Raw genomic sequence first — 14,155 nt, forward strand, 5'->3', positions numbered from 1 at the left:
GATTTGCCCAAACTTACAAACAGCTTCCCAAATAGTGGGACAAAGAGTTAAATCAGATTTCTTTAATTTCTAGAGCCTACTATACTGTTGAATATTATGAACAATTTTTCTGTCATGTAACTGATGAAATTAGAACTTTATTCATTATAACTAGGTTTTTTAATGTTTAAGTTAAAAAATTTTAAGAAGTTTTTTTACTATATATCTTAGCATTCATTTAACAGGTCAAAAACAGATTTCTATGAAGTTAGAAAATATGAGTATATGTATTTCATTTAATGGTTGGTTTCAGTCTGATAGCTATAATCTTATGAGCATTCTATTTCTCTTGTTACTATTACATGAGATTGTATTATATATAAATGCTTAATAAATATATGATCTTATACTTTTTCTGCCTTTCTGTTTTTTTCTATTCTTTTAGAAGGTAACATTATTAATATCTAAAATTTAGAACATTTTTTGTAGGTTTATATATGAATGCATATTATTCATATTGTAAATATATATACATATATAGAAATGTATTGTTTTAAGAAGTTTGCAAAATAAAAGCATAAAGCCATTTAATTTTGTCATTATATCTACCATTTATTATATAGAAAGCGATACATACATATACTTATAGTTTAAAAAATTAGAATCACTTCTCTGGATACTGTGAACGTTTCTTCCTATCTTGAAATACTATTTGAGCAAAAGATTTTAAATGGTTAGTAATATTCTGTCATTATAATGTATTACCTTTAATCATTTCTTCTTACTCATTTATGTTCTCAATTTTAAAAATCAGCATCTTAACTAGTTTTAAAAATTAGTATCACAAAATATACTGTGCAGAATTTTCTTTGCATTGCTGAATATTTCCTGAGAATAGATTTTTTCAATTTTGGAAGTGACACATTTGTTTATTTCAAAAATAAGGAGTTCATATGTGTACCATTTTTAATTGTAGAACAGTAAAAATGTACTTTAAAAACCATACTTTATGTATTCCTTATAAAACACAGCAATAAAACATAATATTTCCTTTTCCTTTAGGAGAGAAGTATATAGTATTCTTCAAGCTGAAGGTATTTTACTTCCTCGTTACGCAATCTTGAACCGTGATCCAAATAATCCCAAAGGTAGGGGTGAAAGATTTTAAGCATTCTGCCTTTTGCCACTCTGCTTACTTTTGGCCACTTTCCTACAATACAATAATAAGTGGAAGAAATATAAGGAATTATTGTAGTTATTTTTTTAAAATAACCTAAACATGTATTATATTTGATTGAAATGCCACTGTAAGCTAAAAGACCAATAATCTAGGCGTCAACCCCGCGGACGTTGGGCTTCACCTACAAACATGAATAAATGTAATCTAGTCATATGTATCCTCATATTAACCTGAAATAAAAGAAAGGGAAAAAAGGAAGATAAAAAGAATTCGGGGGCAGCGCCTGTGGCTCAGTGAGTAGGGCGCCGGCCCCATATGCCGAGGGTGGCGGGTTCAAACCCAGCCCCAGCCAAACTGCAACCAAAAAATAGCCGGGCGTTGTGGCGCCTGTAGTCCCAGCTGCTCAGGAGGCTGAGGCAGGAGAATCGCGTAAGCCCAAGAGTTAGAGGTTGCTGTGAGCTGTGTGATGCCACAGCACTCTACCCGAGGGAGGTACAGTGAGACTCTGTCTCTACAAAAAAAAAAAAAAAAAGAATTCGGGGATTCTTTTCGTTTTTATTATGGGTGCATGATAATTGTGTGTATTTATAGATGTTTTGATACAGGCATACAGTGTGTGTCTTAAATGAGAGTAACGGTGGGACCCATCACCTCAAGCATTTCTAATTTTTTTGTGTTGGGAGCACTCATGTTCCATTCTTTCAGTTACTGTATTTAGCCATGTGCCCTAATTACTGTGGACTGTGTTCAGTTTGTTATGCGGTCAGATACTGTTCACTGTGACTGTCCAGCCATGTTTGTCCCCCTTCCCCACCACTCTATCCTCCTCTCCTCACTATCCTTCCAGCCTCTGGTAACCGTCATTCTACTTTCTGTCTCCATGAAATCCGTTGTTTTAATATTTAACCCCACATGTGAGTAAGAACACTTAACGTAATGTTCCCCAGTTCCATCTAGGTTGTTGCAAATGGCAAGATTTCATTCTTTTTTATGGCTACAGAGTATTCTGTTATGTGTATGGACCATAATTTCTTCATCTTTTCATCCATTGATGAACACCTGGTTCTAATCTTGGCTGCTGTGAATAGTGCTGCAGTGAACACAGGAGAGTGGCTATCTTTCACTTACTGATTTCCCCTCCTTTGGATTTATACCCAGCAGTAGAACTTCCGGGTCACATGGTAGTTCAGTTTTCAGTTTGTTAAGGAACCTCAGTGTTGGTCTCCTCAGTGGCTGCACTTAGATTGCCCACAGTCTTTCTTGATAGCATCACTTCCTACCTGACTTTGAAATCTAGTGCAGGGGAGCGTGAAATGGCAAATCCATAAAATTTGAGGAGCAACTATAGTTCTTTATGCCGTGGATATCAAAATGTTGGTATATGTTGTTTTCATACATATCTTTAATTAAAATCAAGTAAGTACATTATCCAAGTTTATTCTCTTTATGATCTCTCTTCTAGTTAAAAAAGTCCTCAATGATTATGTGGTATCCAGATAATATAACATGGTATGCAATTTTTCTTTCCATTATATTTGGTTTATACGTAGAATGCAATCTGATTGAAGGAGAAGATCAGGTAGAAGTAAACGGAGAAGTTTTCCAAAAGCCGTTTGTGGAAAAGCCAGTCAGTGCAGAGGATCACAATGTTTACATTTACTACCCAACATCGGCTGGCGGTGGGAGCCAAAGGCTCTTTAGAAAGGTGAACCTTTATATGAGTACTATTCATAATTGTCGTGTAAGTTGTATTAAAGGTGGGCAAGCGTTTAATAAAATTATGGTTACATATTGAACTCATGAGAATATATCATGTAGAGGTAAATTCGTAAAAGTTTCATTATACTTTGTTAGAAAACCAAGGCCTCATTTGTTACTTCATGCTGTTAAATGGAATCCTGCCTACAGAATACTAAGAAAAGTTATTTGTTTTTTTTTTCTTTTACCTTGTGTTTGTATATCTGTCAAAATAGAAATTTAGGTAAAGATCAGCAGTCATTTAGAAAAATGGCCTAGAAAAATAGACAGTTCACAGAAAAAATAATAACTTCTATATTCATGAAAGTATTCTTCATTGTACCCATAATAAAATAAATGGAATCAAATCTAAGACAAAATGACATTGTACTGCTTTTTGAATTGACTGCAATAAAAATGATTGAGGTAGTTGGGCAACAAGCACAAGCCCAAATTCCTGTTGGCAGTACTGCAAATTGATACAGCCTCTTAGCAACATAACGTAAAATCCACATACAGTTGCAAACAATCATGAAAATTCGAATTAAGAACATGGGATACCATTTTAGCATCCACTAGTGCGGCAAATATTAAGAAGCCTAACAATACCAAGTGTGGACCAGACATAGAAACATTGGAAACTCTTATACAGAAGATGCCAAAAACACGTACACAAATTTTAAGAAAGAAAAAAAACTGCATTTAGTCTGTGATACTGGAGACACGTTTGGCGTCTGCAGTCACAAGAGCTGCTCAACTTGACTTGTGTTCATCTTTTGCTATCAGTATATATTGAATATTACAATTTTAATACAGTTTTTCCCTTTCTACCAGATGTATACATTTTTTGGTGCTTTATGTTGCTGGTAAAACTCTCAATTGTTAAAAAATAGTTTATAAAAGATGTTGACATTATCTTTCTGAATCCATATGAACATTTTCTATCTCCTAGTATTTTCTCTTCTACTGTATATCTTAGAAACACTCTTTGTACACAGTAACGTGGGACACTTAATAAGGATGTTCAGAGTTACATTGCTGTAATAAGTCTTGGAAAACAGCCTGGACATTGATAGAATGGGTGAATGCTGGTGTATCTATACAGTGGAAAATTTTGTAGTAGAAAAAAATGAGCCAACTTGAGTTATATGCGGCAACATGGATGAATCTGAGGAACGTGATTCTTAGTGTTCGCTGTATTTCTGTGTTCTTACATGTAAGTTGCAGGGACAACAGAGATGACTATGGTGCCAAGTACATAGTAAATATTTGTGGGTTAAAAATATTTAACTGAAAATTCCTAAGATGAAAATAGATGGTTAACAATTTATCATTTTGTTATAAAAATGTGGGAAGTGACTTAGTGTTTATACTGATAGAAATCTTTTGTTTTCAGATTGGCAGCAGAAGCAGTGTTTACTCTCCAGAAAGCAGTGTGCGGAAGACAGGCTCATATATATATGAGGAGTTTATGCCCACGGATGGCACTGATGTTAAGGTAGGATTGGTTAAAGTGGATTTTAATTTTGCATTTCAAGTTTGCCAGTGATCTCAAGAAAAGAGGTAATCCTTTAGCTAGCTGTATCTTAACGTTTATTCTAAACCCCCGTTTTGTTTTTTATTAGCCATTCCTAATGTTTTCTCCCAAGAATACCTTTGGCAGTCTGAAGTCTGTAGACCCTTTTTAAAGAATAATGTTCTTAGATACCTAAAACAGAACACACAGGGTCGTGAAGGAGACACATATTGAAGTATGGTTATCAATATACTTTAAAACTAACTTTGTGATACATATATAGTATATCTATGTCTTTAAAAAGACATTAAATAATAAAATGTCAGAGCCGGGCACGGTGGCTGACACTTGTAATTCAGGTACTCTGGGAGGCTGAGGAGGGTAGATTGCCCGAGCTCAGGGGTTCAAGACCAGCCTGAGCAAAAGTGAGACCCCATCTCTAAAACTAGCTAGGCATTGTGGTAGACACTGTACCGCTACTCAGGAGGATGAGGCAAGAGAATCACATGAGCCCAAGAGTCTGAGGTTACTGTGGCTATGATGCCATGGCACTCTACCAAGGGCGACAAAGTGAGACTCTGTCTCAAATAATAATAATAACAATAATAATAATATAAATAAATAAATAAATAATAGAATGTTGGGGTTAAGGACATCACAGTTTCCAAGTGATGGTTAGTGTGAATGTACTTTAAGATCTGTGGACCAGCGATGTGAAATAAAAATGTCTGGGATTTCAGTTGGTGGCAAATAAGGTTTCCTTGCTTTATCTTAAGCCAGTGTCTTTCTAACCAGAGTGCTCTTATCTATTCTTAAAAATTGCCTAGTGAATCTTTTTTGATTCATAAGAATAATAACCAGATTCATAAGCCTGGCATACAAGATATTTCACAGTCTGTCCTCTGTCTTGCAGTGTCATTTCTTACAGTATAAACTACATCAATTAACTTACTATTTCCTGAATACATTATGCTATTTCATGCCTCAGAAAATTCCTAAGATGGGAATAGTTGGTAAACTTTTTATCAATTACTATAAAAATGCGGGAATTAATTGGGGTTTTCTGTTGATGGACATCTTTTGTTCTCAGTGGCCTTTGTATTTGCCTTCTCTGCTTGGGCTGTCTTTCCTTCTCTGGTCTATTCTTGGATTCAGGCCCTTTTTTAAAATCTTCTTTTGGCAATTTATTCCTTCATAGTTACATACATATTTGCATTTCTCCTTTGTTAAAACAGTTTGAGGAGAGGGATCATATCGTATACATCCTGGTATCCCTCAAGACACTCCATGTAATAGTTTTCTGTAAAGAAGGAAACCTCGCTTTACTTGTTTTGTTAAATTATTTATGATCTTTCCCAATGAATTGAAATTCATGACATGTAAAATTCAAAGATACATCTTTCTACTCATCTAGAGTCTGAACTATTTTTTTAATTTGTTGTCTCCTGGTTTTGTGTGTGTATGTATATAAATATTTAACATTTGTGAAAGGTTTATACTGTGGGTCCAGATTATGCCCATGCTGAAGCTCGAAAATCTCCAGCACTGGATGGCAAGGTGGAACGAGACAGTGAAGGGAAAGAAGTGAGGTACCCTGTCATCCTCAATGCGCGGGAGAAGTTAATCGCCTGGAAAGTCTGCCTTGCGTTCAAGGTGAGATGGTATATGAGCCATACCGGCCTGTGTATTAGGAATTCTAATTTTCTTTTATCTGTGTTTATAATTGGAGAAGTAAGCTGAGAAAGTAATTACTTCTGAATAGCTCATGTACTTTTCAAGAGATTCTTGTATGGCCAATATAATCTTTCTGTATCACATAAAAGTATACTTTGTCAATTTGTTCAGAAATTACAATTATAGAAAATAATTAGTTTTAGGGGTAACATTTTTAAAAACTGGTTAGAAAAAGTATTACTTTTTATAGAAATGATAAAAAAATTTTGTTGAATTAAAATGTTCCTCAGTATTCTAGCCTTAGTGATTGATTCTTTGGCCTAATATGTGATAAAAAATGTTCATAAAGCAATATAAATACATTTCTTAAAGAAAACATTTTACTTCTGACATTTGACTAATTCCCTCAATTAATCTATATTGTTAGGTCTTTATCTAACTTACTTGATAGTAACCATTTAAATAGAAGTAGTACAACCTGCATTTAATAAGGGATAAATGTAACTTTAAAATCTTGACTTGAATCTATAACTTAAAGACTAGTATGTGTTAGTCTTTATTAAATAATAAATACTTGTATCTTAATAATTTGAAGGCTTTTCCATGGAAAGAGTATTAGCATATTCTAAAAAGTTTTAGTAGCTTCGTATGAATCATTTTATTGTGCCAGGATTCCAAACACTGTGACTTAAAATCACATTATACTAATACCTCATGATTTGAATATAAAATATAGAGGATCAGAAAGTTCTTAGAGCCTGTGTGGGAAATTCATGTCTCTCGGTCATTTTCTTCTACATAAAGTAAATTTCCAGGTGTTCCAAAAGATGTGGTTGTCAGGGTTTAGAAGATTCACAGGGCTGACTGGACATTCCTCTGTGATGTGTCTTCAAAACTGTTTTTCCATTTTTTCTTCTTGGATTACAGTGAGTCCTTTCTACTATTGCAAAGGTTTTTAGTAGAGCAGTTCAAAATGTTGCTTTTGTTTCAAAATTACATGTTATTTGAAGAACTTTTAATATACTGTGTGTTTTTTGGTCACATTTGTCTCAGTGGAAATCTGTTATTTTTTTTGGTCTCTCTAGGCCCTTATACATGATTATTCTACGTTTACTTTATGATAAGAAACCTAATAATCATTTGGCATATCTAATGAGTTTCCAAAGTACTCAAATAATTTATTTCATTTCTTACTATGAAGTAACCCTATATATAGTAATATGCTTTTAGGCATTTATAAAATTTGATATATTATGATAAGACTAGAAAACTGTGAATCTTAATAATTTAAATGAAACCTTAAAGTTTATAACTTATTTTAAATAGCAAACAGTTTGTGGCTTTGATTTGTTACGGGCCAATGGACAGTCCTATGTCTGTGATGTCAATGGCTTCAGTTTTGTGAAAAATTCCATGAAGTATTATGATGATTGTGCAAAAATACTTGGGTAAGAATTTTTTAATTTATTTTTTCTTCTCTTTACCTTCCCATGCTAGTTATTTAGAAACCAAATGATTTTTAACATTAAATGATCAGGGTTTTTAAAAAGGCATTGCAGAGTAAGAACAGTGTTCACAAAGTGATGCCTCCCCAGCCTGTGCCAAATCCTGAGTGATACTTCGGCTTATCAAAAACAGATTAATTTATGACTGATAGAGATAAAAACCTAAAGGTAGTTTGACCTTTAATTAATCAAACAGCTTATTTGTTAGGATACCTTGTTCCTCAAATTTTTGCCATATAATTATAGTTGAAAAAGATTTCTTTTCTTAATAGCAAAATTAACATTCGTGATATAAGTAAACAGAGACTATGGAATATTTGGAATTCAGGATTCTTTTGCCTGACAATTCTTCAAGCATATGTTGCTTGGAGATGTAACAATCTTATAAGATTATCAGTGAGGGTAAATTATTGCATATAGAAGTGCCATTTTTGTATTCTTCAACCTGTGTTCTTTATACCTAGATTCAGAACACTAGCAAGACAAAAACTATTTTTAAGACATTTTAAAGTATAAAATGACCAAGCCATAGGAAACGTATGCTTTAAAATGTTTAGTTATTGAAGTCAGCGTTTATACAGGTTGAGTAGCCCTTATCCAAAATGCTTGGGACCAGAAATGTTTCAAATTTCAAAATTTTTCAAAATAGGGCTATTCAAGCTGCAGTATGTTTCAATGATGCATGAACTTAACCTTCAAATGAAATTGGGTGTTTACTAAATTGTAACATGAATAAACACTAAATTTAAACAAAGCAAAAATATTATAATTATGTAAAGATGTTTCCATTGTTAACACTATTAGTAAAGTATAATAGTGATTCGTTTAAACTGAGTATGATATTTAGAATAGCTCAGGAAGCATTCAATAAAGTAAAAAGAAATGATCAGAAACAGTCTTGTGTTCCAGCATATATGTAATTAGCTATGATGAATTATTTGAATTCAATGCGGATTTATATTTTAATTCAAATTTAATTTAGTAAATAATTGAATAGTACCAATTATGTTGTATCTCATAGATGAGTTTTGATACATCAATTTAGAACTGCTGATCTGATTTTTTCTTAAACAAGATTGATTCTTTGGGTTATTTTACATGTGGTAAAATCACTAGATTAACTTTAATTCTTGTGATTCTCTGTCATTGTGCCATTAAGCACCCAGTTTTGTTCTGAAATATACTAATTTTTAATTTTTTTTCTTTTGTATCTTGAAGAAACATTGTGATGCGAGAGCTTGCTCCACAATTTCATATCCCCTGGTCAATACCCTTAGAAGCTGAAGACATCCCGATTGTACCAACTACATCTGGAACCATGTATATTTGAATTATTTTCATTTAGAAATTCCTTGGGTTTACCATGTCAATCTCTGCCATTGCAATAAAAATTAATTTGCTATGCAATTTATTAGATACCATATGCTTAAACTGTGTGTGTTCGTATGATTTAAATTGAAGGTGTACAAATAGATGATATGCTTTTACAAGGACCCACTATACTAAAATTCTTTTATGTTGTCTCAAGTAAAATACTGAAATGTGCCTGGATAATTTGATCAAGCCATTAAAATAAAAGAGATACCAATTTATAGTGTTCATACAACTTATAGTCTTTTTAAGTCATTTCTTAAGGTAAAGTAATTAGACCAATATCACTGACATGTTTCATAATATTCTACTAGTAAAAATTATTCCTTTAAGTTGATTAAATGCTTCATATTCATAGCTTAGAGATTTACATTAGCATGCTAAGAAGTCCTGATTAGGGGAAAACCTATTAAATTTTGTTTTTAGATAGGTATTTTCTTTTTTAACAAAGTTTTTTTTCGGGTAATTTTATTACGACCCTACAGGGTTATGTTCTGCACCTCATGCTTTGGCAAACACAGGATTATACCTCTAAACTCTAGTGTGCCTCTAAGATAGTTTTATCTTTCTCTAATTTGTGTTTTAATTATACTTGTTCTCCTTACATGGACAAAATGTAGCAAATATATAAATATAGCATCATCATATAAAGCAGCGGTCCTCAAACTTTTTAAACAGGGGGCCAGTTCACTGTCCCTCAGACCATTGGAGGGCCGAACTGTAGTTTAAAAAAAAAAAAAACTATGAACAAATTCCTGTGCACACTGCACATATCTTATTTTGAAGTAAAAAAACGGGAACAAATATAATCACACCGCCACATGTGGCCCGCTGGCCGATGTTTGAGGACTCCTGAAAGCTTTATTTTTGTTTTGATTTAATGAAATCTCAATCTATAATGGTCTGATGTTACAGGACAGATATGTAAATAATTTCAGGGATTACTGTCTATTTACTTTTATGCCAGAGATAATGTAGCTATTTCTAGAGAAGAAAATGTATTATATTATATTACATTATATTATATCATATTGTAGTATATTATATAACATAATATCACCACCTCCTCCAGCTTAATTTTTTTTTAGAAACTGATTTTATAAAATTAGGATAGTTATAAATATCTATGGGAAAGATCTTGAAATGGTAAAAGATGGCTCTAAATAAATGATTATATTTTGTATTAATCTGAAATTGTGAGATATACTTCATTAGAGTATGAAGAAAATATATATATATTTTCATTTTAGGATGGAGCTTAGATGTGTCATTGCTGTTATACGTCATGGGGATAGAACACCAAAACAAAAAATGAAAATGGAAGTGAGGCATCAAAAGTATGTATTAAGAGAGAATAATTTGACACTTGTTATATAATTTAAAAATTTTTGATAAATGAGAAGCTCTTGGTAAATACATCATATAGAAAAACTTACTTCTTAGCCACTAGTATTTAAACAACTGGATGCATACAAAATCCATTTAAAATACTTGTATCAGCATCTGAAATTATTGTAGCAGTATCCATAAATATGATCATCAGTCTAACCTGACTTTCACATATTGTAATAAGGTGATCTATTAAAATCTTTATTATTCTCCTGCATCATATTATGAGAGTCCTTAACCTTCTCAACCTTTTAGAAGAAAATTACTAGAATGAAACTTTCTGTTATTTTCAGATAGTATTTGATTTGTAGATAATAAAATTTAAAAACCTGAGTTATTAAATATATGTAGACAGGGGTGTTTTTAAATGTGTATTCAGTGACTTCAGAGAATACATGTTCCATATTTGTTTGGTTTGCATCATGAGAAAACTTTTAAGAGTGATATAGTGGTTGTTAATGTGATAAGGTTTAGGAAAGTACTAAGTTTTGTCAGCACAGTAGAGACGTAGTGTGCACAGTGAAGGAAAACACAGTACTTGAAACTCGTAGACCACAAGTTCTAGATCCAGGTCTATCATTTCTTATTATTTGTTTAAATACATGGTGATGATATTAATGATTGCAAGTGACTAACAGTACTCTTTTTTATAAGGTTTTTTGATCTTTTTGAAAAGTGTGATGGATATAAATCAGGGAAATTAAAACTCAAAAAACCAAAACAATTACAGGCAAGTCTGTTTGCTTTCTTGTTGAGTTTTAGATTTTTATTGGTGAAATTGCATAAAAATTCAGTTCTTTGTTAACTTATTTCATAGGAAGTGCTAGACATTGCGCGCCAGCTTCTTATGGAGCTGGGGCAGAATAATGACTCTGAAATTGAAGAAAACAAGCCAAAGCTGGAACAGCTGAAGACCGTGTTAGAGATGTGAGTGTCTTTTTTAGAAGCCTTAGTTGTGTTAACTACTTGTATTCTCCTTTATGTGACTTTTCATTTTGATTTCCTTCATAGTCCTTTCATTTTAACGCTGTGGCTAAGGAGAAATGAACAAAAGTCTAATGTGAGAAAATAGATTATTGATTATTGTATGAAAAGTTATTGTTTTAGTTTTACTTTTAATGGGAAGATTAACAGAGGACATCAAAGTTGTATCCTCTGTGAAATACTTCTTACAATAAAGGCCACGTTGCTAACGTGACCACAGATTCAGTGTTATTTAAAGTTTTGAACTACGCTTTAATAAAGTAAAATTGATACCCACCAGTATTCTTCTTAGAAGCTTTACAGATTTCACCCCTTATAACCTTCTTTATTTTTAAAAATACATATGTTGATTCTACAACATGGGCCATGCAGTTTGTGTTTTATTTTTCAGGTATGGCCATTTTTCTGGAATAAATCGTAAAGTCCAGTTGACCTATCTCCCCCATGGTTGTCCTAAAACATCCAGTGAAGAAGAAGGTCTGTCATGCATAATGCTTATTGCGTCTGTCTTATACATGGTGATTTACTATTCATTATAGATTACCATTGGACTACTTTCTGCCTAGTAGTTTAGATTGGCATGCTGAATAAAGGAAAAATAAAGTGGAGTTTCTTAGCTGCCTTCTATTGTTTAAATAAAAGATAAATTTTATTTTTTAATCTTTAAAGAATAGATGTTATTTTGAACAAAGCTTCCCTTTCACTTTGCTATTGTTTCAGAAAGCTTATTTATTTATAACTATTATTCATTGGGACCTTTTCTTTCCCTTTCGATGGAAGAGAGAAGAGTATACAGGAAGAAAGCTTAAGAAGTACAAAAATACTGTATGAAAAATACACAACATGTTTCTTAAATGTATTTTTCTCACCCTATAAACCAGAATAGGCATTTAAATAAGACTGATCTCCTGAGAGCAGTCAGCACAAAATTCCATAAATGTATTTACCTTTCAAGAGAAAAATAGAATTTGGGGAAGTCATTTCATGGAGCAATGCAGATGGCCAGTAAAATAATAGTGATAATAATAATCTCTTCCCTATCATAATGACAGAGTGTTTTCTTTTTTAAACTGGTAATAAAGCAAGCTGATGAGAATACATTGCAACACAATTTTAGGCTACTGTTAGAAGTATAAATTGACAGAACCTTCTGTTTGTTTTATTTATTTATTTATTTATTTATTTTGAGACAGAGTCTCACTATGTTGCTCTCGGTAAAGTACTGTGGTGTCACAGCTCACAGCAACCTCAAATTTGTGGGCTCAAGCAGTTGTCTTGCCTGAGCCTCCCAAGTAGCTGACACTATAGGCAGCCACCACAATGCCCGGCTATTTTTTGTTGCAGTTGTCATTGTTAATTTAGCTGGCCCGGACTGGGTTCAAACCCGCCATCCTTGGTGCATGTGGCTGGCACCATAACCACTGTGCTTTGGGTGCTGAGTCTGACAGAACCTTTTGAAAAGTAGTTTGGCAATGTTGTATCAAAAACTTTGAAAAATGTTCTTACACTTGGACCTTAATTCTACCTATAAATACTATCCCAAGGAAATAATTAGATGTTCAGGAAAAGATTGATCTATAGATATTTATAGTGGCATTTTTTAATGGTATCAAGAATTGAAGTAATGATTATTTTAAATACAGACATAAGTTAATATTAATCTTTATATACTCATTTTAACATTTGGAATGTTGCTCTTATAACAGTTTATGACAGTAATATATTTTGCTATATCTTAATGTTTATGTTCAAAAATATTCTACAAACATAATTTTGAAAGTCAGCTATTTGTCCTTCTGTGCATTAATATTAGCCTGCATGTTGAAGCACGTAGAGCTGCTAACCACCCCAAGGGAAAGGGTGGTTTTCTATCACTTTAATGAACCATCACTAAATTCCTTTAGGGCTTGTAATGCTTATTTTAAAATTACTTTAGTTTTCAGAACCCAACACAGATCTTAACCACAAAAAAGGCAGGTCAAAATTTATACAGAAAGTCATTCATTTATGATACCTCCTCCACATCTGAGAAAATACATAATCTGGGATGTACAGAGATTTTACAATTCCAAATTTAAAAAGCTGCTCTTGAACATATTAGTGTCTGCATAAAATGTATTATGTTGCATAAAATGAAAATAAATTGTTAAGCTCTTGTCATCCCACATCTTCGTAAAAATTATGCAGATCATGATTTCCTATTATAAAAATGTGTCTATCTCTTCACTTCCTATAACATATTATATATAGCACTACAGGAGGCACTTGATATGAAGACAGATAAGTTCTGGATTCTGAACTTAATCCAAGAAGCCCTTAATCTAGCACATATTGCACAACTAAATTAAATACAGGGGCAGGTCATACGACAGCAGAGAAAGCAGCAGCTTTAGAAAATCTGAAGCCATTCTCCTAAGGTGAAAAAGAAATTTGGTATTTCAGTAAGATTTTAACAGGTAAGACAAAGATATTCCTTACAGATGCAACATTGTACAAAGATAGGGTTAAGGAACAAAATAATTGCACGTGGGCCATATTCCACTGCAGAACAGAGAGAACAAATTAACCTTGAGGTATGTCTTTGTGAGGAGCTACACTGACTGTCTGTTTATCCATTCACATGTATCATAGACAGCCGAAGAGAAGAGCCGTCCTTACTTCTGGTTCTGAAATGGGGAGGAGAGTTAACTCCTGCTGGCAGGGTCCAGGCTGAAGAACTTGGGAGAGCTTTCAGGTGTATGTATCCTGGAGGTCAAGGTAAATCGTGGAGTTTCTTTAATTTGATTAAACATATAACTCATATTTTTAAGTCCTCATTTA

At 32.9% G+C, this 14,155-nt stretch overlaps 1 protein-coding gene across 14 annotated transcripts in view; it reads left to right on the plus strand.

Annotated features, from left to right (window-relative positions):
* The window catches only part of PPIP5K2 (diphosphoinositol pentakisphosphate kinase 2), a 96,320-nt gene that overhangs the window by 13,857 nt on the left and 68,308 nt on the right, over positions 1-14,155 (plus strand). For all 14 annotated transcript variants that reach the window (XM_053566361.1, XM_053566358.1, XM_053566360.1 and 11 more), the window contains exons 5-15: positions 1,042-1,127; positions 2,710-2,864; positions 4,293-4,394; positions 5,904-6,065; positions 7,413-7,534; positions 8,810-8,911; positions 10,213-10,299; positions 11,006-11,085; positions 11,173-11,278; positions 11,727-11,812; positions 13,967-14,092. In XM_053566361.1, coding sequence (XP_053422336.1) covers positions 1,042-1,127; positions 2,710-2,864; positions 4,293-4,394; positions 5,904-6,065; positions 7,413-7,534; positions 8,810-8,911; positions 10,213-10,299; positions 11,006-11,085; positions 11,173-11,278; positions 11,727-11,812; positions 13,967-14,092 — 1,214 coding nt within the window. The remainder of the gene's footprint in view (positions 1-1,041; positions 1,128-2,709; positions 2,865-4,292; positions 4,395-5,903; positions 6,066-7,412; positions 7,535-8,809; positions 8,912-10,212; positions 10,300-11,005; positions 11,086-11,172; positions 11,279-11,726; positions 11,813-13,966; positions 14,093-14,155) is intronic.

The sequence above is a fragment of the Nycticebus coucang genome, chromosome 17 (assembly GCF_027406575.1).
Source record: "Nycticebus coucang isolate mNycCou1 chromosome 17, mNycCou1.pri, whole genome shotgun sequence".
Lineage (NCBI taxonomy): Eukaryota > Metazoa > Chordata > Mammalia > Primates > Lorisidae > Nycticebus > Nycticebus coucang.